Raw genomic sequence first — 23,334 nt, forward strand, 5'->3', positions numbered from 1 at the left:
GTCACAGATGCAAGGTCATTACCTGATTAACAACACAGTGCTCAATAAAGCCAGTCCCTGGAAGAGAAATGACCAGCCCACAATCCTGGAGAGCCACCAACCCACCACACCCTGGCTTTATCGCACTCACTAAAATAAACATTCCCTTCCTTTTTTTCTTCCTGAAGGGTGATATGGACACTGAAGTGCTTTGTTCAAAAGGGTGGAGGGCGGGGAGGGGGGGTCTCCGCTGCTGACGTAGATCTCTATTCCATCTGAAGCTGGGGGCTGCGCGGGGCAAAGCTGGAACATCTGAGTAATTTGATGTTTTCCAAGAAGGAAATGTCGCTCTTCGTTACCACCACTATCACCTGCAACCTCCTGGTCTCTTCTAATCGTGTTTACAAGGGTGGAGGAAAGAAAGAAGAGAGGCCTGCTTCCCAGTCAGCGATCACCCTGAAATAAAGCAGGACTGTCGGTGATTCAGGACCAAACAGACTGGAAAACAAGCCTCAGATTCCTTCCACGTTTCAACGGGGGCAAGAAATGACTAGAAAACCAACCCAGACGCCGGGCGTGGTGGGCACGCTTGTCATCCCCACACTTGGAGGCGGAGACAGGAGGATCGCGCAGGTTCGAAGCCAGCCTCGCTGGCTTAAGGGACCCTGTTTCCAAATAAAATTATAAAATAGATCTGAGAGTGTAGCCCAGAAGTAGAAGGGCTTCCAGAAACGCCAGTACCACAAAAAAGAAAGAAAGAAAGAAAGAAAGAAAGAAAGAAAGAAAGAAAGAAAGAAATCAACCCAGTATAAGCTGCCCTAGTGGCGCACGCCTGAAAGCCCAGTATTTGGGAGGCTGAGACGAGAGGATCGCAGGTTTGTGGCCAGCCTCAGCAACTTAGTGAGGCCCTCTGCAACTTAATAGTGAGGTCCTCTTTCAAAATAAAAAAATAAAATAGGGCTGGGGATGTAGCTTAGAGGTAGAATATCCCAGGGTTTAATCCATTGTACTACACACACACACACACAAACACACAGTTGCTGACACTGGCCTCGAACCTGGTATCCTCCTGCCTCAGCCTCCCAAGTACTGAGATTACAGACATGGGCCATCACGCTCAGCTAGGCATGGGTTTTTTTCTTTTTTTTTTTTTGCAGTACTGGGTATGGAACCCAGGGACATTCTACCTCCAACTTTATTCTATTCTTTATTTTGAAACAGGTCTCACTAAGTTGCAAAAGGCCTCACATGTTGCTGAGGCTAGCTGTGAACCTGCGATCCTCCTGTCTCGGCCTCCCAAGTATTGGGATTACAAGCTTGTACAACCATGCCTGGCTTAGATACATGTGATTCCCTTTTCTTTTTTTTTTTTTTTTTTTTTTTTTGCACTACTGGGGATGGAACCCAGGGGCATTCTGCATTCTACCTCCAAGCTCCACCCCCAGCCTGATTTTTTTTTTTTTTTATTCTTTATTTTGAAACAGGCCCTAAGTTGCAAAGGGTCTCACTAATTAGCCGAGGCTGGCTATGAACCTCCATCCTCCCGTCTCAGCCTCCCAAATGCTGGGATTACATGCGCCACCACGACCGGCTAGACATGTGATTCTTAAGTAAAGGCCTTTTTTAAGACTTTGTTTAAACACTCTCCAATATTAGAATGCTGCTAAAAATGCAATTCTAGAGACTGTGCCTAAAAACACTGCAAAATGTTTATGCTATATAACATTAATTAACAGGAGAAAAAGTCAAAATATACAGAACACTAAAAATATGATATAAAAAAAAGTATGCAGGTGGGAGGTGAGAAGTAAAAACAAAAACTGTACCGGAGCAGTAGTGACTTAAAGAATAAAATGCCTTATAGACGGTGTGGTGGTGCATGCCTGGATTCCGTGTACGGGGGAGGCTGAGACAGGAGGATCGCAGGTTTAAGACCAGCCTCAGAAACGCAGTGAGGTCCTCTGCGACCTACTGAGACCCTATTTCAAAATAAAAGAATAAAGGCCAGGCATGGTGGCCTACCCTGGTAAGCCAAGTACATGGGAGGCTGAGACAGGAGGATCCCAGGTTCGCTGACAGCCTCAGCAACTTGGTGAGGCCCTCTGCAACTAGGGAGACCTTGTTCAAAATAAAAAATAAAGTGGGGCTGGGAGCATAGCATGGATGCAGACTGCCCTGGGTTCCACCGCTAGTGCCCAGTAAAATAGCATACAAGAGCCGGGCGTGGTGGCGCACGCTTATAATCCCAGAGCTTGGGAGGCTGAGACAGGAGGATCGCACAGGTTCGAAGCCAGCCTCAGCTACTTAGTGAGGCTCTCGGCAACTTAGTGAGACCCTGTTTCCAAATAAAATATATTTTAAAAAATAGGTCTGGGAGAATAGATCAGAGGTAGAAAAGCCCCTGGGTTCCACCCCCAGTAATAAGTATATATATATATATATATATATATATATATATATATATATATATATATATATGAAGAGACCAGTAAGAAGGGAATGAGAAAGAAGCCAGAAAGTGGGATGCCTGGTTTTGCAGATGCCAGTTTATTTTCCACGGTGCCTGATTCGAAGCATCTGATAGAGCCAATGAGAAATCAACTTCTCTATTCTAAAAAAACCCTGAACCAGTTAACCCAAGGTCTTCATTCTGACACCTAGACTTACACAGGGCTCCCCGTTTTCACGTTTCACGTTCACCAAAAGCTATGGGGAGAGAGAAGGAGCGGGCCTCTCGCTGCCCCTCCGAGCCAAAGGCACTTGATGTTGATAAAGCACAATACGGTCCCCGCGCGGACCCAGCGCGAGCCAAGCCTCGCCGGGCCCCACGGGGTCGTCGTAACAATACAAAGACACTGGTTTCCTTGGAAAAACAAAGTGCAATATGAAGGAAAAGGACCCCTACCCTTTTCTGAAAATAATATAGAAGCCAACTCTTATTTACATGATTGGTATCAGCCATGGTCCACTCATGGGGGGAAAAAACAGCCAAAAAATAATCTGTCATAAATTCTCACTATGCAATAAGGGTACAATCTAGTATCAGTCAGAGGATCTGGGTTGGGGACAAGCTTGAGACCACGAGTCCAGCCCCTGAGGGAAACCGAGGCCCAGGCAGGCGAAGCGTTGGCCCCGGGGTCTGAACTTGGGTAGGACACGGGCCTCGGGAAGCCTCGTTCAAGGTTCCCTCTCTCCCCTTCCTCTGGAAAAGCCCTCGAAGAGAAGTCGTGATATCATGAATAGCGTCAACCCGGGGTCGAGCACCGACCCGGCTCACGATTTGGTCTCGCAAGACCATTCCTCGCACGGGCAGATCCGTGAGCCAGCTCAGGGTGGGAATTCTTTGCACAAGACCGTTCAGTCCCGGAGGCGAGTGCGGGCTGGAAACGGCGGCTCCGTGGGCTCGGGAAGGCCCTTCCCGGCTGTCAGTCCGCGGTGGGCAGGCGGTCGGCTGCACATCGGAATCCCAGGTTGGAGGCTGAGCTGTCGGGCGTGTTCTGGCTTCGCGCGGCACAACGGTACCTGTAGCAGTAGGCCTGCGAAGAGAAGAAGCGAGGTCAGGGTTTCTGGATCTCCGCGCAGGGCCCCGCTCCAAACCGTCAGGTGCGTTCTGCACAAAGGCAGCAGCCATGGAGAAGGTACGTCTACCTGCAGATGGAGCGTCTTCCAGGCTTCCTGGGAAGATACTTAATGTATATGCTTTGCAAAGGGAAGCACGTTTAAGGGTTAACCACAGCCATCCTTATAAACATCAGATATATTAAGTACCAAAAAGTTGTGGCTCAAGGCGGGCATGGTGGCGCACGCTGGTCATCCCCGCGCTTGGGAGGCGGAGACAGGAGGATCGCACGGGTTCGAAGCCAGCCTCAGCTACTGAGTGAGGCGTTCAGCAACTTAGTGAGGCCCTGTTTCCAAATAAAGCATAAAATGGGTCTGGGAGTATAGCCCAGAGGTAGAAAAGCCCCCGGGTTCAATCCCCAGTACCACACACACACACACACACACACACACACACACACACAAAAGTGTGGCCCCCAGTACTTGTTAATGGCAAACACTAAAACTGTAACAAGCAGGTATGGTGGTGCATGCCCTATAATCCCAGTACTTAGGAGACTGAGAAAAAAGGATCGCAGGTTCACAGCCAGCCTCAGAAGTTGAGCCAGGCCCTCTGAAGCTTCGTGAAACCCTATTTCAAAATTTAAATAAATATCCGGGCGTGGTAGCGCACCCTTATAATCCCAGCATTCAGGAGGCTGAGACCAGAGGATCGCGGTTCGCGGACAGCCTCAGCTACTTAGGGAGGCCCTCTGCAACTCAGTGAGTCCAGTTTCAAAATAAAGAATAAAAAATAGGGCAGGGGGTATAGCTCAGAGGTCAAATGCCCCTGGGTTCCATTCCCATACCTGCAAAATAAATAAATAAATAAACAAACAAACAAACAAACCTGGAATGATGGTGCACACCTGTAATCCCAGTACTTGGGAGGCTGAGACAAGAGGATCTCAGGTTGACAGGCAGCCTTGGCAATTTAGCCAGGCTCTCTGCAACTTAGTGAGACCCTGCTTCAAAATAAAATATTAGCCGGGCATGGTGGCGCACGTTTGCAATCCCAGCATTCTGGAGGCTGAGAACGGAGGATCGCGGTTCGTGTACAGGCTGAGCTACTTAGCGAGGCCCTCTGCAACTTAGTGAGACCTTGTTTCAAAATAAAGAAAAATATATAGGGCAGGGAGTGTAGCCCGGAGGTCGAATGCCCCGGGGTTCCATCCCCAGACCTGCAAAAAGTAAAGAAATAAATAAAATAAAATATTAGAAAAATGGGGCTGAGAGCATCATTCAAAGGTAGAATGTCCCTGGGTTCCATCCCCAGTCCCACAAAACAAGCAAAAAAATACTAAAAGATTCAGGCAGAGTAATAAGGAGAATGGGGTTTCAAATTTCTTACAATAAGCAGATATTATTTTTTTTTCCTTATAACAATAAAATAAATGGCCATCAAATAATTAATTAAGAATGAGATTAAGCGGACCCAGTGGCACATGCCTGTAATCCCGGTATGTGGGAGGCTGAGACAGGAGGATCGCAGGCTCGAGGACCGCCTCGGCAACAGAGTAAGACTCAGCAACCTGGCGAGAGTCTGCTTCCAAACACAGAAAGTAAGCGGGCTGGGGAGTAGCTAGGAAGTAGAATGCTTCTTGGGTTTGGCCCCTGGGCCACACACACACAAAAGGAGTAACATTCATATGTCACTCACTATTCAGGATATTGACAAAATCTAAAGAGAAAGCCTAGGAAAAAACATCAAACGTAAGAAAAAATTACCTTTTGGAATTTCTTTTTTTTTTTTTTTTTTGGTACTGGGGATGGAACCCAGGGGCTTTTCTACCTCCGGGCTATACTCCCAGACCTATTTTATATTTTATTTGGAAACAGGGTCTCACTATGTTGCTGAGAGCCTCACTCAGCAGCTGAGGCTGGCTCCGAACCTGTGCAATCCTCCTGTCTCAGCCTCCCAAGCGCGGGGATTACCAGCGTGCGCCACCACCTTTTGGAATTAAAACTGGAGTAACTCATAAAGCTATACACGTAGGTGTCTGTTTTGTTTTGTTTGTGTGTAAATTTCTAAGAGCCACCGGCGCATGGTGGCGCACGCCTGTAATCGCGGACTGGGAGGCTGAGACGGGGGGATTGCGGGCTTGAGGCCAGCCTCAGCTACTTACTGAGACTCTGTTTCAAAATAAAAAAGGCTGGGGGCGTAGGTTGGAGTAGACAGCCCCTGGATGATTCAGTCTCCCAAGTAACACACACACACACACACACACACACACACACGATGGCCACCGAGCAGGTACCCAGTGAAGACATCAGATCACATGGTACAAACACTTCAAAAGCTCCCAGAGGCCAAAAAGAAGCACACACTGGGAGTCCTGCTCGGACTTTTCTCTGATCCGAATTAAGAGAGTGAAAATAAATGAGTCGTCCCGAGTGCCAGCAGCATCAACTCTGCGTCGGCCCAGGGCGCCGCGAGTCCCCGCCAGCGGCTTCAACCAACTGCGTAAAGACTCGAGTGGAATGGAGCCGGGAGCCGCACAGGAGGGATAATGTGTCGGGAGGGAAACAGGCCCGCCTGCACGCTGTCTTTAATCCTTGTTATCCTCTTTTCTGTACAAAAGTCAAAGGCTTCTAGTTATCATCAAAATCATCTCTGAAGTTGGCATGGATGGAAATTCTCCGGGGCATGTCTGCCATAAAAAAAAAAGGCACCATGGTTTTTGTTTTTTTTCTTTTACAGATAGTAAAACAATAGCAACCAATTTGCTCTTCTTTTTTTTTTTTTTTTTTTTTTGTAGCCAGTGAGGAATAGAACATATTACCAATTCTCAGGTAGACCGAGAGATGGTGAATAAAAAAGGGCTTTTTTTTTTTTTTTTTTTTTTTTGGCAGTACTGAGGATGGAACCCAGGGGCATTCTACCTCTGAGCTCTTCCCCAGCCCTATTTTTTTATTCTTTATTTCGAAACGGGCTCTCACTGAGTTGCAGAGGGCCTCACGAGGTAGCTGAGACGGTCAGCGACCGCGATCCTCCTGTCTCGGCCTCCTGAATGCTGGGATGACAAGCGAGCGCCGCCACGCCCGGCAGAAACAGGCTTTAAATTAGAAAGAAAGAGCCGGGCGTGGTGGCGCTCGCTTGTAATCCCCGAGCTTGGGAGGCGGAGACAGGAGGATCGCGCAGGTTCGAGGCCAGCCGCCCTGGCTTAAGAGACCCTGTTTCAAAAATATAAAATAGGTCTGGGAGTGTAGCCCGGAGGTAGAAGGGCTTCCAGGAACCCCAGTACCACCAAAAAAAAAAAAACAAAAAAATCAGAAAGAAAGAAAAACCTAGTGGCATCTGCTGCTATGTTAATCCTCATACAACGGAAGCCGTCAAGTTTCCAGGAGTGAGCATGCAAGCGGCGTAACAGGAGCACGACACACTCCCACGGGGAGGGAGCCACACACCCCGTCCTCTTTCCCAGGACCACCAGCCGCTCGCTGGGCTGCTGCCAACGACAGCACCCTGGAGTGTGTGTGTATAGTATGGATATATGTGTGTGTACACGTATGTGTGCATGTGTGTGTAGGCGGTATGTATTATTTACATGGTGGTGCTGGAGATTAAAACAAGCTATACCCCCAGACCCCAGCCCTTTTGATTTTTACTTTTCTTTTCCTCTTTTCTTTTTCCTTTTTTTTTTTTTTTTCTTCAGTACTAGGAATGGAAGCCAGGGGCATTTGACCTCCGAGCTACACCCCCAACCCTATTTTTTATGCTTTTTCTTTTTGGTGGTACTGGGGTTCCTGGAAACCCTTCTACCTCCGGGCTACACTCCCAGACCTATTTTATATATATATTTTTTGGAAACAGGGTCTCTTAAGCCAGCACGGCTGGCTTCGAACCTGCACGATCCTCCTGTCTCCGCCTCCCAAGCGCGGGGATGACAAGCGTGCGCCACCGCGCCCGGCTTATTCTATGTTTTGAAACCAGGTCTCACTGAGTTGCAGAGGGCCTCACTAAGTAGCTGAGACTGTCTGTGAACCGTGATCCTCCTGACTCAGCCTCCCGAATGCTGGCATTACAAGCGTGTGCCACTGCGCCTGGCTTGTTTTTACTTTTTTTTTTTTTTTTTTCTGGTCTGGGGATGGGACCCAGGGGCATTCGACCTCTGAGCTACACCCCCTGCCCAATTTTTTATTCTTTATTTTGAAACCGGGTCTCACTGAGTTGCAGAGGGCCTCACTAAGTAGCTGAGGCTGTCCAGGAACTTCGATCCTCTGGTCTCAGCCTCCCAAATGCTGGGATCACAAGCGTGCGCCACCACGCCCGGCTTTGTTTTTACTTTTTTGAGACAGGGTCTCACTAGGGTGCGAAGGACCTCGCCAAGTAGCTGAGGCTGGCCTCCAACCCGCAATCCTCCTGCCTCAGCCTCCCAAGCACGGGGATTACAGGTGTGCCCGTGACGCCTGGCTAAGAAGCCACATTCCTAACAAGCTGCTACGGATGCTACAGCTGGGGCACGCTTCTAGAGTACTGATGTGTAGGATTGGGGAAGGAGGAGAGAATACAGTGTAAGCGGAAAAGACAGTGACTTCAAAAGCATGAAAATGAAAACTTCAGGGAAGTGAAGAGGGAAGCGAAGCCGGGCGTGGGGGCCCACGCTTGGAACCCAGTCCTTGGGAGGCCACGATGGGAGGGCCTCAGGTTCGAGGCCAGCCTCGGCTACTTTATGAGGCCTTCTGCAATTTAGTGAGACCCTGTTTCCAAATACAGAATAAAATAGGGATGGGGGTGTAGCTCAGAGGTAGAATGCCCCTGACTTCCATCCCTAGTACTGCAAAAAGGAGGAGGAGGAGGAGGAGGAGGAGGAGGAGGAGGAGGAGGAGGAGGAGGAGGAGGAGGAGGAGGAGAATGGAGGAAAAATAGAGTGAGACCATAGCCTGGCCCCATCACTGAAGGCTTTATTTATTCAGAAGAGGCTTTTACCGTGCCAGATGCTATTCTAAGCAGGAGAATATAATCAGAGTAAGACAAGCAAGGTACCTGTTATCAGGCAGCTGCCGTTCAACCGGGAAGAAGGAGGCCCCAGAGAGACTGATAAAGGCTAGACTGTTTCTGGCAGTTGCCTGGGAAGAAAGGGAGCCGGGGACAGAGGACTGAGGGCGCGGGGCCGCCTGCCCGGGAGGCTGGGAAGGGCCCTCTGGAGACGCCACAGGCTGAGCTGCCCAGAAAGCGGGAGGATGGGAATCGCAGGCCGAGCCAGGACCGCCACACAGACGCTCAACGCAGCCGGGCGGGCGGCACACCCGGCGGACGGGAGGCTGAGACGGGAGGATGGCAGGCGTGAGGCCGGCTCCGGCAACTTAGTGAGGCTCGCTAAGACCTCATAACAACATAAAAAAGCAGGCTGGGGGTGGAGCTCAGAGGGAGGCCTCGAACCACAATCCTCCTGTCTCAGCCTCCCAAAGGCTGGGATGGCAAGCGTGTGCTGCCACGCCCGGCTTAGAAGAACTAAATCCTAAAAAGCGAGTCTCGCTCTAGCAGTCGCTGTCGAGAGGGTTGGTCCATCCCTTCTAAAACGAATTCACACCGCCATCCCATTTCCAATGTCCTCACTCACAAAGAAAATATTTGTTGATGGGTCGCCGGTCTTGAATTTCAGTCTCTAGTAACTCACACAGAGGCACACGTCCTGATTATGAGCGCCCTCGCTGCTCAGGATTTTTTTTTCTAACGCTACTTTTAGCAGCAAAAGTGGTTCTGAGGGATGCGAGGTCTTCGGTGGCTAAAAACTGGGTCATTCTATTAATTAAGAACAGACGTCGTAGGAAGGCCCCGGTACGGCCTTGGTTCATCAAAATGGCTAATTGCTGTGTGAAACGGATCTCGGCGTCTGTGCTAAGAATGTGACCTGGACTCCAGCAAGCCGCTCAAGATAATGATTTATCAGCCTTGGGGCTCTGAAATCAAGAGGGATGATAATATTGTTTTTAGGGGGGAAGAAGTCTGGGATCAAGGTTATTTTGTGTGTGTGTGTGTGTGTGTGTGTGTGTGTGTGTGTGTGGTAGTGGGATGGACCCCAGGGCCATTCTACCTCCGAGCTCCACCCCCAGCCCTATTTTTTATTCTTTATTTGGAAACAGGGTCTCACTGAGTTGCAAAGGGCCTCACTAAGTAGCTGAGGCCGGCCTTGAACCGCGATCCTCCTGTCTCAGCCTCCCGAAAGCTGGGATGACAAGCGTGCGCCCCCACGGCCAGCTTCAAGGTTACTTTTAAGGCAACTGTGGCTCGTGTTGAATTAAACCCTTATAGGGAAATCACACCCCATATCCAGGCCTCTTTGAGCTCCACCCCTAGCCCTATTTTAGTCTTTATTTTGAAACAGGGCCTCACTACTAAGTAGCTGAGGCTGGCCGTGAACTTGAAGTCCTTATGTCTCAGCCTCCCAAGTTACTGGGATTACAAGTGTGAGCTACCACACACACCTGGCTAGTATCGTGTGTGTGTGTGTGTGTGTGTGTGTGTGTGTGTGTGTGTGTGTGTTTTACTGGGAATTGAACCCAGAGGTGTTCTACCTTTAAGCTGCGCCTCTAGCCCTATTTTATTTTATGTATGTATGTATATATGTACGTATGTATGTATGTATTTTTTGGGGGGTGGTACTGGGGTTCCTGGAAACCCTTCTACATCCGGGCTATACTCCTAGACCTATTTTATATTTTGTTTGGAAACAGGGTCTCTTAAGCCGGCGCGGCTGGCTCCGAACCTGCGCGATCCTCCTGTCTCCGCCTCCCAAGCGCGGGGATGACGAGCGTGCGCCACCACGCCCGGCCAGTGTTCATCTTTCTAAAAGGGATATCAAAACTGCACTCACTCTAAGGTTTATATGAGGAATAAATGGGAGAACATATGTAAGCACTTGGGAAAAGGTTAGCAAAACTTAGCCCTGCTGGGTGTGGTAGCACACAGCCGTAATCCCAGATACTCAGGCGGCAAAGGCAAAGGGTTCTCAAGTTTAAGACCAGACTGGGCCATTCACTGAGACCCTGTTTCAAAATCAAAAATAAAGAGGGCTGGATCCCAGGACTTGGGAGGCTAAGACAGGAGGATCACAGGTTTGAGAACAGCCTTAGCAGTGTCGCAGGACTCTCAGCAACCTAGCAAAGACCCTTTCTCAAAGACAAAAATAAAAATAAAAATAAAAAAGAGGCTGCAGATATAGTTTGAGGGTAGACTGTCCCTGAGTTCAATTCCCAGTACCACAAAAAAGTAGAATGAAATAAATAGGCCTGGGAACGTAACTCAGGAGCACCTGCTGAACACGCCCAAGGCTTGGGGACAATCCCCAGTGCTCCCCCCAAAAATTACTCTTACTATCTTTATCTTCAGTCAGCACCTTTATTAGGATTAAATTGCCTTTCTCCTTCTGTTTTGAAGAAGGAACCAAAAAATGAAGCCCCAGATAGGCAGAATTCAAGATATACTGCTCATGGCATAGGTGAAAATCGATAAAAGAAGGAAAATTAATCGGGCGTGGTGGCACAGGCCTGGAATCCTAGTTCTCGGGAGTTCAATCTCCAGTACCAAACACACACACACACACACACACACACACACACACACACACACACACACACACACACACTCACACATTTTAAAAAGGTTAGATACGCCGGGCGTGGTGGCACACGCTTGTCATCCCAGCATTCGGGAGCTGAGACAGGAGGATCACGGTTCGCAGACAGCCTCAGCTACTTAGGCCCTTCGCAACTCAGTGAGACCCTGTTTCAAAATAAAGAACAAAAAATATTCTGGAATATTCTCACCACTCTAAGCCTGACTATATTAAGACTTATCCTTCAGGTAAACTAAGGAAAGTCAAAGATGTATAATATAAATGCTATTCTTTGCTTTTTGTTTTGGGTACTGGGGATAGATCTAGGGGCATGATACCACAAGTCCTTTATAAATTTAAAACAGGGCCTCACTAAGTTGCTGAGTCTGGACTCAAACCTGGGATCCTTCTGTTACAGCCTCCCAAGTCCTGGGATTACGAGGATGAGCCACCACACTGGATTAAATTCTAATGATTTGACTGACTGATTGATTGATTGATTGATTGTGGTGCTGGGGGTTGAACCCAGAGGCATTCTACCTACAAACTACATCCCCAGCCCTAATTTTTAATTTTTTAAATTTGAAAATAGGGTCTCGCTAAGTGGCTGAGGTTGGTTTAGAACCTGCCCTTCTTCTCTCTCAGCCTCCCCAGTGCTGGATTCCAGCCATGCCCCCATGACCGACTGTGTAATATAAATTCCAAACCCACCCCGACTTTGTGTGTTGTGTGCCCAGCCCTATTTTATTTTTTATTTACCTACTGGCAGTACTATGGATGGAACCCAGGGGCACTCTCCCTCCACACTACACCCCCAGCCTATTTTTTATTCTTGATTTTGAAACAGGGTCTCACTGAGTTGCAGAGGGCCTCACTAAGTAGCTGAGGCTGGCCGAGAGCCGCGATCCTCCTGTCTCAGCCTCCCGAATGCTGGGATGACTAGCGTGCGCCACCACGCCCGGCTTTACTTTTTTTTATTTTGTAACTGGGTTTCAGTAAGTTGCGGAGGGTCTCGCTAAGTGGCCGAGGCTGGCCTCGAACCTACAATCCTCCTATCTTAGCCTCCCAAATCCTGAGATAACAGATGTGCACCGCTGTCTAATAAGGCAAAGGAGAGAAGATGGAATGATAAAAAAAATTACTTCGTCCAACACAGACAAAAAGGAACAATAAAGTACAGATGAGACAACTCTTAAGATCTTCCACCAAAAGCACTCGATTAGAAATTCTTAGCTAAAAAATGCAATGCAGAGGCACACACAGCTACCAACCCACGCACATCATCAGGGGAATTTTATTAAGGCTAATGCTTCCCAATCTTTGCTGCGTATTTTCTTTCTTTCTTTCTTTCTTTCTTTCTTTCTTTCTTTCTTTCTTTCTTTCTTTTTTTGTGTGTGTGGCACTGGGGATTGAACTGAGGGGTATTCTACCTCTGAGCTACACCATCAGCCCTATTTTATTCTTTTATTTTGAAACAGGGTCTCACTAAGTTGCTGAGGCTGTCCTCGAACCTGCTATCCTCCTGTCTCAACCTCCCAAATACTGGGATTACAAGTGCGTGTCACCATGTCTGACTAGGTGGGTATTTTCAATACCTTTAAACACTCTGATGCCCAGGTCCAACCCAGAAAAAAAATCAAATCAGGTGGGGGTGGGTGGGGACCAGGCATCAGTACTTTTTACAGATCTCTTGATTCTCATGTGAAATAAAGTTCGAGGGCTCCTACTTTTGGGCAAAGTTTGTCAATGCTTCCATTAAAAAATTAGTAACTTGATTTCCAACCATTCTAGGTGGTGCTAAGTCTCTAACAGCCTGGACTGAGTGAATTACCAGGCAAGGCGTACTGGCCGTAAGAGTCTGCAAAATGCCATCTCCGTTCAGGGACGGAAAGACCAAAGTCAAAATGCTGGAGACACTAAAAATAAATGGTGCGTGTCAAAAAGGGCAGGGATAGGGTTTGATTTCCAATGCTTCATAAAGGTTGCCCAGGAAACACGGAGCCATTGTGACCAAGAGCTGCCATTCTGGACACTGAAATCATGGAAGGGACCAGAAGCGCTCTTGGGGAAAACGAGGCCTGTTTCCTAAGGCGTGGCTCTTGGAACACTCTGATGTTTCCATCAGGGTACAGCGCACAGCGCACTTCACTTAGAATCCGTATTTCAAGAGCCCGGCACGGTCGTGCATGCTTGTAAGCCCAGTACTTGAGAGACTGATACAGGAGGCTCGCAGGTTTGAGGCCAGACTCAGCAAACAGCGAGGCTCCCCTCAACCTAGTGAGGTGGTTTCAAAGTACTAATAAAATAGGCCTGGGGGTGTAGCTTGGAGGTAGAAATGCCCCTGGGTTCCATCTCTAATGCCACACACACACACACACACACACACACACACACACACTCTCCCTCTCTCTCTCTCTCTCTCTCTCTCTCTCTGGTGAACCTCAAGAGAGAACCCCCAAATTTATGGAAGTCTCAAATAAGTGAAAGGTGTAGGTCAAGACTTCCATGTGGGACAAAAAGTTTCTCCAAGAGCCAACAGTCAAGGGTGGGAGCTGGCCGACGATGGGTCCTTCATAACCTCAGCGTCTCCTGCTACTTTTCCCATGCCTGGGACCAAACTTGAGACCAACATCCCTCTATTTTCCTCCTTCCTTCCTTCTTTCCTTCCTTTCTTTCTTTCTCTTTTCTTTCATTCTTTCCTTCTTTCTTTCCTTTTTTTTCTCTCCATTGCTTTCTTTCTCTCTTCTTTTCCTTTCCTTTTCTTTCTTTCTCTCTTGTAGTGGGGATTGAACCCAGGCCGTTCCACCTCTGAGTTATACCCCCAGCCCTATTTTACTTTTACTTTGAAACAAGGTCTCGCTAGGTTGACGAGAGCCTCACTACTTGCTGAGGCTGTCCTTGAACCTCCGGTCCGCCTGTCTCAGCCTCCCAAGTACTGGGATTACAGGCATGGGCCACCATGCCTGGCTTATTTTTTCTGGTTTCAATGGGATTCTGTATCAGCAGCAACAAATCAGACCTTTGGGTCCATAAGCCATTAGGACAATGGAAGGGGGTCCAGGTATGTGTCTTACCTTATGGCACATGTACGATCCCCCTTTCTTCACCCGGTCTTTCCCAGAAGGGGGGCCTTTCTGTGGATGGAGAGAAGGGAGCTGGTTAGTCTAGTCCCCCCGTGCCTCGCTGCCCCACCTCAAGCCCCATCCCCCCCGGTCTGCCGATACAGGCGCGATCCACCTGCGCTTCCCACAGCTCTCGCCTGCTCAACTAACAGCACGTACGTGGAAGCTTCTCTGGCCACAGCATGCTGCTATGCAAATTTATACTGGATTTTATCATCGCTCTGCTCACACGGATGGCACGCTTCTTGGAATTATCATTCCACTGTACAACACCTAATGAACCCAACTGCCGAATGAATACCTTTCCTCTTTTTTTCATTTTTTGGCTGAGGTTGATAATACATATGAAAAAAATGAAAAGGCTTTCAGCAACTTAATGACACCCTGCTTCCAAATAGAAAATAGAATAATAGGGCCGGGGGGCGGGTATAGCTCTAAGGTAGAATGCTCCTGGGTTCGATCCCCAGTACCACAAATTAATTAAATAATTAATTAAAAATAGGGCTGAAGCCAGGCATGGTGGCGCACACTTGTGATCCCAGCATTTGAGAGGCAGAGACAGGAGGATCATGGTTTGCAGACAACCTCAGCTATTAGTGAGAAGCTCTGCAACTCAGTGAGGCTCTGTTTCAAAATAAAGAATAAAAATAGGGCTGGAAGTGTAGCTCAGACAGAATGCCCCTGGGTTCCATCCCTAGCACCGCAAAAATAAAAATAAAAATAAAAATAGGGCTGGAGTATGGCTTTTAAGTAGAGTGCCCCTGAGTTTAATCCTCGGTGCCACAAATAAATAAGAAAATCAAATAAATCAAATATAAGGCTGGGAGTGTGGCTTGGAAGTAGAATGTTCCTGAGTTCAATCCTCAGTAATATTAATAAATAAGTTAATTAATTTTTAAAACAGCTGGGTGCAGCTCAGAGGTAGAAGGCCTCTGGGTTCAATCCCCGATATAGATGAGACGAAGGAAGGAGAGAGGGGAAAGGAAGGGAGAAAAACACTTTTTAACGCACAGTTCTGATGAGTGTTGACAATAATATACAATCATGTAACCCTCATAATTAAGATATAGAACATAGTTAATTTATCTTCTTTTAAAAAAAATATTTACATTGTGCCTACTATGAGCCAGGCACAGTTCCGAGAGCATTTTGCAAGAATTAAATCATGCATTCTCCAGAACAACTGTGGAGGGAGATTATGTAAGTGGGCAGCCCTGCTCCAGGATCCGTGACGTATGAGAGAGAGACAATGTGTGTGTGTGTGCATGCGTGTGTGCGCGTGTGTGTGTGTTACTGGGGATGGAACCCAGGGGCACCCTACCTCTGAGCTACACCTTCAGCCCTATTTTTTTTTTATTTTGAAAGAGGGTCTCACTAAGTTTCATATCGCCTCACTAAGTGGCTGAGGCTGACCGCGAACCTGTGATTACACCCCTGTAATCCTCGTACTTGGGACGCTGAGACAGGAGGATGGCAGGTTCGCCACCAACCTCAGCAACTTAGTGAGGCCCTGTTTCAAAATAACAAATAAAACAGCTGGGGGTGCAGCTCAGAGGTAGAATGTCCCTGAGTTCAATACAAAGTACCACACACACATACACACACACACACACACACACACACACACACACACTCACTGTTGTATTAATAAGCTTTTGCTGTTTTAACAGGCAAGTTGAAAATACAAAAAGCTACGTGTTAAAATAATGATGAACGCCGGGCGTGGTGGCGCACGCTTGTAATCCCCGCGCTTGGAAGGCGGAGACAGGAGGATCTCGAAGGTTTGAAGCCAGCAGCGCCGGCTTAAGAGACACTGTTTCCAAATAAAAATATAAACTAGGTCTGGGAGTGTAGCCTGGAGGCAGAAGGGTTCCATACCAGTACCACCAATAAAAAATAAAACAAAACAAAACAAAAAAATAACAAAACAATAAAAATAAAAGATCATGAGCTGGGCATGGTGGCACACGCTTGTAATCCCTGCGCTTGGGAGGAAGAGACAGGAGGATCACACAGGTTCGAAGCCAGCCTCAGCCGGCTTAAGAGACCCTGCTTCCAAATAAAAATATAAAAAATAGGTGTCTGGGAGTATAGCCCGGAGGTAGAAGGGTTTCCATGAACCCCAGTACTCCTCCAAAATAAATAATAATGACTAACACCCCAGCTTTCTTCCCAGGAATATCTAGAATCTGACAGACATACCAACAGATTCTTCTAGGTTAAGTTTATTATTGTATAAAAGTAAAGTAAGGCATTCAGCCGGTGTGGTGGTGCATACCTGCAATTCCAGTACTTGGGAGGCCGAGATAGGAGGATCACAGGTTCCAAGCCAGCCTTGGGAATTTAGTGAGGCCGTCCGTCCACAACTTAGTGAGACCCTGTTTCAAAATAAAATCGGGCTGAGAGTGTAGCAAAGGTAAAATGTCCCTGCATTCAATCCCCAGGTATCACACACACACACACACACACACACACACACACACACACAAGATTAAGGCATTCACCAAGAACTCACTGCAGCATGAACACACAAGATTGGTATCAGTGTCTGTACCATACAGCCTCTCACACTTGGTTTCCTGCTCGGGAATTCTTGCATTACAAGTGGTCCCGGTGGTTACTGGCATGCTGCCCTACCGTGGACCATGGACAGAAGGCAGGCCGGGAGTTGCTCGGGTCTGGGAGGCCAAGCTTGGCGGGGCAGTGGGAATCACAAGGAGGCAGAGGGGGCCTGGAGGTGACTGGGATGTCTGTGGTCCTGACTGGTATTTTCATGGGTGTGTCTCTCCATCCACCCTGATTATCAAATGACGCACCTTAAAGACATGCAACGTATGTTGACCTAAGACTAAGCTGTATTTGCAAGAAAAATAAGAAGACCATGGCCTTGTAAATAAAATATAAAGCCTGGGAATTCCTTTAGTAACCCAAGCAAAGAGGTCATCGGGGACAAGGAAGTAGAAAAAATAGATGAAACAAAATTAACTATGAATTGATAACCTCCAGCCTTTTGTTTTTTATTTTGAAATACAGTCTCGCTAAGTTGCTGAGAACCTCACTAAGCTAATGAAGCTGGCTTCAAATATGCCATCCTCCTGTCCCAGTCTCCCAAGAACTGGGATTACAAGCGTGTGCCGCCATGCCTGGCCTGATCATTATTAAAAGTTGGGTATTAAGGACATGGGGGTTTGGTAGATTATTTTCTCTACTTTTGTATATTTGGAATTTTCTATAATAAAAATGTTTTTAAAGTTAAAGGCTGCCGGGTGTAGCGGTGCACACTTGTAATCCCAGCATTCGGGAGGCCGAGACCGGAGGAGCGTGGTTCGCAGACAGCCTCAGCTACTTAGTGAGGCCCTCCGCAACTTAGTGAGACCCTGTCTCAAAATAAAGAATAAAAAATAGGGCAGGGGGTGTAGCTTAATAAAAAAGTAAAGTTAAAGGCTGAAAAATCATAAACCAGGGCAAATGTAAAGAGGAAAACAACTATGCCTTCGAAGGCAAAGGCTTCCTTAGAAGTTTAAATACAAAAGAATTCAGAGTTTAGTACCACTCTGAATTATATTACGATGTAAGACTACAATGCACCAGTAAAAGTTTATTTAAAAAAAAAAAAAAAGAAAGGACAGGTGTTATTCTCCATTCTTGACAGGTATGGTTGTTCCTTGGAGAGCCCTGCTGTCCTTGCCCTGGTCGGATAGAAGCTGGGCTCATGGCACGCTGGATTTTCCAGGTAAGTCTTCAAACTGGCTCCCATAGGCCTCGTTCTAGGAGCCTGACGTCTTGGATAACAGATAAATCACTTGATGTCTGTTTGACGGACTCCACATGTGTTGAAGCAGCAACAGTAGGTCCCAAGGTACCAAGTCAATAGCTAGCCCCAAAACACATGAAAAGGGGCAGCGTCTGTATCATCAGACCGATTCAGCATCTGTATCTTCAGATCTGCTTCCGCTCACCTGTCTACAGGACGATATGCTCTGCTTTCAAGCATCCCAGAATTTCCAGTGACTGAAAACTCTGTCAATTACAGTACCTGACATTTACTGACAGTGCAAACCCTTAGTATCTCATTTGATCCTTACGATAATGCTGAAGAACAGAAAGTATATCATGCCCATTTTGAGGAAAAGGAATATTTAATTCTATGCCAGGCGTGGTGGCACACAATTTTAACACCAGTACTTGGGAGGCTGAGACAGGAGGATGGCGCAGGTTCAAAGCCAGCCTCAGCTACTTAGTGAAGCTCTCAGCAACTTAGTGAGACCCTGTTTCCAAATAAAGTATAAAATAGGTCTGGGAGTATAGCCTGGAGGTAGAAGGCCCCTGGTTTCCATCCCCAGTATCACACACAAAAAAATAGGAATACTGAATTCTAGGATGTGTCAGGGCACACAGTCAGCAAGTAGCAGAGCCAGAATTGGCTTCAGGCTTTCATAACCAGATCAACTATCCCTCAGGCTTAGTAGTACCAGGATTGGCTTCAGGCTTTCATAACCAGATCAACTATCCTTCAGGCTTAGCAGTACCAGGATTGGCTTCAGGCTTTCGTAACCAGATCAACTAGCCTCTACACTTAGCAGTACCGGGATTGGCTTCAGGCTTTTATAACCAGATCAACTATCCCTCAGGCTTAGCAGTACCAGGACTGGCTTCTGGCTTTTATAACCAGATCAACTACCCCTCAGGCTTAGCAGTACCAGAATTGGCTTCAGCCTTTCATAACCAGATCAACTACCCCTTAGGCTTAGTAGTACCAGGATTGGCTTCTGGCTTTTATAACCAGATCAACTATCCTTCAGGCTTAGGAGTACCAGGACTGGCTTCAGGATTTTATAACCAGATCAACTACCCCTCAGGCTTAGCAGTACCAGGACTGGCTTCAGGCTTTCATAACCAGATCAACTACCCCTCAGGCTTAGTAGTACCGGGATTGGCTTCAAGCTTTTATAACCAGATCAACTATCTTCTAGCTTTAGCAGTGCCTCTATCCGAGGTACACATGAAAAGCAAAGTACAATATTCCCATGATTCTTTTTTTTAACCCAATGCCAAACAAGACAAAGGATTTTAAGAGTGGGCAGATAAAAGCATGGCTTCCAATAAAGCTTCTTAAATTATGTGGTTTTATTTATACCCTAGGACCATGACCAATGAAAGAGAGACTGTGATTAGCTTTAGTTACTGCATGAAAAGAGGAAGAGGGAAGATGAGGTGGACAAAAAGGTCAAAGATAGAAAAGGAGAGCTCAAATTGGAAAGAACAGCACATTTTGCTCACAAACCAAATTAACCACCGCCACATTTTCTCTGTAAAACCAGCAGGCCCTGTTGTGATTATCCTGTTAGTGAAATGGATGAAAACAGTCATTTCCTCCTCGCCCTATTTTTCACCCACACTAGGTCAGAAATAAAGAGCATTTTCAAAACATATAAGCTTGCCCAAACATGGTAGCTCTCTGTTTTCCAATAAGCTACATCCGTTAAACAGACCTGAGGTCCATGGTAGCAATTTTTGCTTCTGGTGGAGGGCATAAAATTTGGTACTTAAAATACTGACTCTAAGCCAGGCATGGTGGCACACGCTTGTAATCCCAGCATTTGGGAGGCTGAGACAGGAGGATCACAAGTGGCCAGTCTTGGCTACTTAGTGAGGCCCTTTGCAACTCAGTGAGACCCTGTTTCAAAGTAAAGGCTAAAGAATAGAGCTGGGGATGTAGCTTGGAGGCAGAATGCCCCTGGGTTCCATCCTCCGTACTGCAAAAAAGTAAAGGAAGGAAAGAAGGAAGAAAGGAAGGAAGGAAGGAAGGAAGGAAGGAAGGGCTGAGGGTGTAGCTCGGAGCTAGAATGCTCCTGAGTTCCATCCCCAGTACCACAAAAAAAGAAAAGAAAGTAAGAAGGAAGGAAAGAAAAATAGGGCATGGGGGTGTAGCTCAGAGGTAGAATACCCCTGGGTACCACTCCCAGTACCACTAAAATAAAATAAAATAAAATAAAATAAAATAAAATAAAATACTGATTCTAAGCCAGGCATGCACGCCTGTATTTGGGAGACTGAGCTAGGAGGACTATAGGTTTTGAGCCAGCCTCAACAATGTAACCAGACCCTGTTTCCAAATAAAAAATAATATAGGACTGGGGGCATGGCTCAGAGATAAAATGCCCCTGGGTTCAATTTCCAGTACCATGAAAACAAAACAAAACAAAACAAAAGACCAAATAAAATACTTATCCTAAATATAGAAGAGAACACATAAATAAATAATAGTGGTTGGTATTTACTGAGTACATAATATACCTGAATATTGGGTTTTTTTTATGTTTTCAACTTGCAAAACAACCTTTTGATGGGGGTTCTGCTGGTGGTAAGTCAACTGTGTAATTTACTGTTCAAATGCAGCTACTTTTAGGAGTGAAAGAAAAGCCGTTAACAATTGTGCCCCGCACAGTCATAAACCAAGAAGCCTGGGCTGCCGGTCATTTACCTCATTTTATAAATAGAGAATTAAGAAAGAAAAAAGCTAGCAGCTGCCAAGGTCACTTAGCTGGTAAGCAGAGGACCCAAAGCTCACGCCAGGCTGTGAGGCCCCAGACTCCGTCTCAGCCACTCAGCCCCGGGCAGCGCCTCATGAACCACCTCAGAGAGCGCCTCTGTTGTGTGTGGAGCTGAGGTGGAACCCAGGGGCCTTCTACCTCTGAGCTGCACCCCTGGCCCAATTTTATTTTTTTTTAATTTGAAAACAGGGCCTCGCTAAGTTGCTGAGGCTGGCCTCCAACCTGCAATCCTCCTGTCTCAGTCTCTCAAGTACTGGGATTACAGGCATGGACCACCACATCTGGCTAGCATCATATTTAAAAAAACATTTTTTCCCAGTACTGGGGATAGAACCCAGGGGCATTCTACCTCCGAGCTATACCCTAGGCCCTATTTTTTATTCTTTATTTTGAAACAGAGTCTCACTGAGTTGCAAAGGGCCTAAGTAACTGAGACTGGCCATGAACCCTATTCCTCCTGTCTTAGCCTCCCAAAAGCTGGGATTATAGGCATGCACCACCACGCCTGGCTAGCATCCTAGTTTTTTTTTAATAAATCAGTCAACTGTTCTATATTGAAGTGCATTACATTTCTGGATTTCACAAACTCCTGTTAAAAATAGTTAAACCCAGCCGGATGTAGTGGCGCACACTTGTAATCCCAGCATCTGGGAGGCTGAGACTGGAGGATGGATCATGGTTCCAGGACAGCCTCAGCAACTTAGTGAGGCCCTCTGCAACTCAGTGAGACCCTGTTTCAAAATAATGAAAAATAGAACTGGGTATGTAGCTCGGAGGTAGAATGCCCCTGGGTTCCATCGCCAGTACTGCAAAAAAAGAAAAATGAAAAAAGAAAAAAGAGAAAAAGCTAAAACCCAAGGATGAATTAAGAGTTCATATGTGCGTGTGCTCGTGAGTGTGTGTGTGTGTGAACGTGTGTGTTGTACTGGAGATTGATTTCAGAAGCATTGTACCTCCAAGCTACTACCTCACCCATTTATTTATTTATTTATTTATTTATTTATTTATTTATTCCAGTACTGGGGATGGGACCCAAGGACATTCTACCTCCGAGCTACACCCCCTGCCCTATTTTTTATTCTTTATTTGGAAACAGGGTCCCACTGAATTACGGAGCGCCTCACTAGGTAGCTGAGGTTGTCTGCACACCGCAGTCCTCCCGTCTCAGCCTCACAAGTGCTGGGACGACAGGCGTGCGCCACCGCGCCCGGTTCTCATATTTATTTTCAAAGGACACGCGTTAGCTTTTACACAGAGTCCAAATGCATCCTCTGCTAGGTGTGTTTCTCTCCCGGTCTCCTTCCAACTCTCGGCATCTGCTTATTTTATTTAGGAATAAATGCATTTAAAGTAGCAACACCTGCCACTTGAGCGGCTCCACACTTAGACCAAGAGCACAGATGCCTGTGGCGGGCTCCCTGGCCCGGGCCCCACTGGGTTTCTGTGTCTCTCACACCACGGGAGCAAGCGCTCAGCTTCACAGATCTGCTGGCTAGTTTCATCGTACCTTAAGCATTACAGGAATGAGTTCCAAACACCTCCACGGAGGGTCGCAGGTTCACGGCCAGCCTCAGCCGCTTAGTGAAGCTGTCGGCAATTCAGGGAGCCCTTGTTTCAAGTATAAAAAGTTAAATAGGGCTGCGGGTATAGCTCTGAGGTAGAATGACCCTGAGTTCAATCCTCCTTAAAACACACACACACACACACACACACACACACACACACACACACACAATTTCCATGGAGCCAGCAGTTGGTGCTCACCTACATCTATAATTCCAAGAGTTGGGAGGCTCAAATAGGAGGATTAGGAAATTCAAGGCCAACGTCAACAACTTAGTAAGACCCTGTTTCAAAGGGCTAATTGAGTGATGTGTACGTTTTTCTCCATCATCTTGTATCCCACTAAGATGCATGTCTACAATGCACCAATAAAAACTTTTTAAAAATAAAATAAAAAATAAAATAGCCAGGCATAGTGGCACACAGCATTCGGGAGGCTGAGACAGGAGGACTGAGGTTTGTGGACAGCCTCAGCTACTTGGTTGGGGCCCTTTGCAACTCAGTGAGACCCTGTTTCAGAATAAAAATATAATAGAGGTGGGGATGTATCTCAAAGTTAGAATGCCCCTGGGTTCCATCCCCAGTACCACCAAAAACAAAAAGAAGAAGCTGGGCGTGGTGTCACACACATGTAATCCCAGCATTTGGGAGGCTGAGACAGGAGGATGGCCGCTCATGGCCAGCCTCAGCCACTCAGTGAGGTCCTTTGCAATTCAGTGAGACCCTGTTTCAAAATAAAGAATAAAAAAATAGGGCTGGGGGTGTAGCTCGGAGGTAGAATGCTCCTGGGTTCCATCCCCAGTAACCCCCCCAAACACACACACACGGACAAAGCTTCGTTTGTACTTCATTACTGTGCAATCACAGCATAAAAAGTCTGTGTCTTAAGAGATAGCCAGTAAAAAGTAACCACAGCAGAACCACCGAGAGCTCACAGGACGGGCCCAGGCAGGAGGCAGC

The 23,334-nt window shown here is 47.0% G+C and overlaps 1 protein-coding gene across 3 annotated transcripts in view; it reads right to left on the reverse strand.

Annotated features, from left to right (window-relative positions):
* Positions 1-3,404: 3,404 nt before the first annotated feature.
* The window catches only part of SUMF1 (sulfatase modifying factor 1), a gene marked incomplete at both ends in the record, with an annotated part of 70,387 nt that continues 50,457 nt past the window's right edge, over positions 3,405-23,334 (reverse strand). For 2 of the 3 annotated variants that reach the window (XM_080718080.1, XM_080718078.1), the window contains 2 exons: positions 3,405-3,515; positions 14,210-14,269. In XM_080718080.1, coding sequence (XP_080574206.1) covers positions 3,405-3,515; positions 14,210-14,269 — 171 coding nt within the window. The remainder of the gene's footprint in view (positions 3,516-14,209; positions 14,270-23,334) is intronic. The other variant, XM_080718079.1, reaches the window with a different exon arrangement.

Source organism: Muscardinus avellanarius (genome assembly GCF_963383645.1).
Source record: "Muscardinus avellanarius genome assembly, chromosome: 22".
Taxonomy (NCBI): domain Eukaryota; kingdom Metazoa; phylum Chordata; class Mammalia; order Rodentia; family Gliridae; genus Muscardinus; species Muscardinus avellanarius.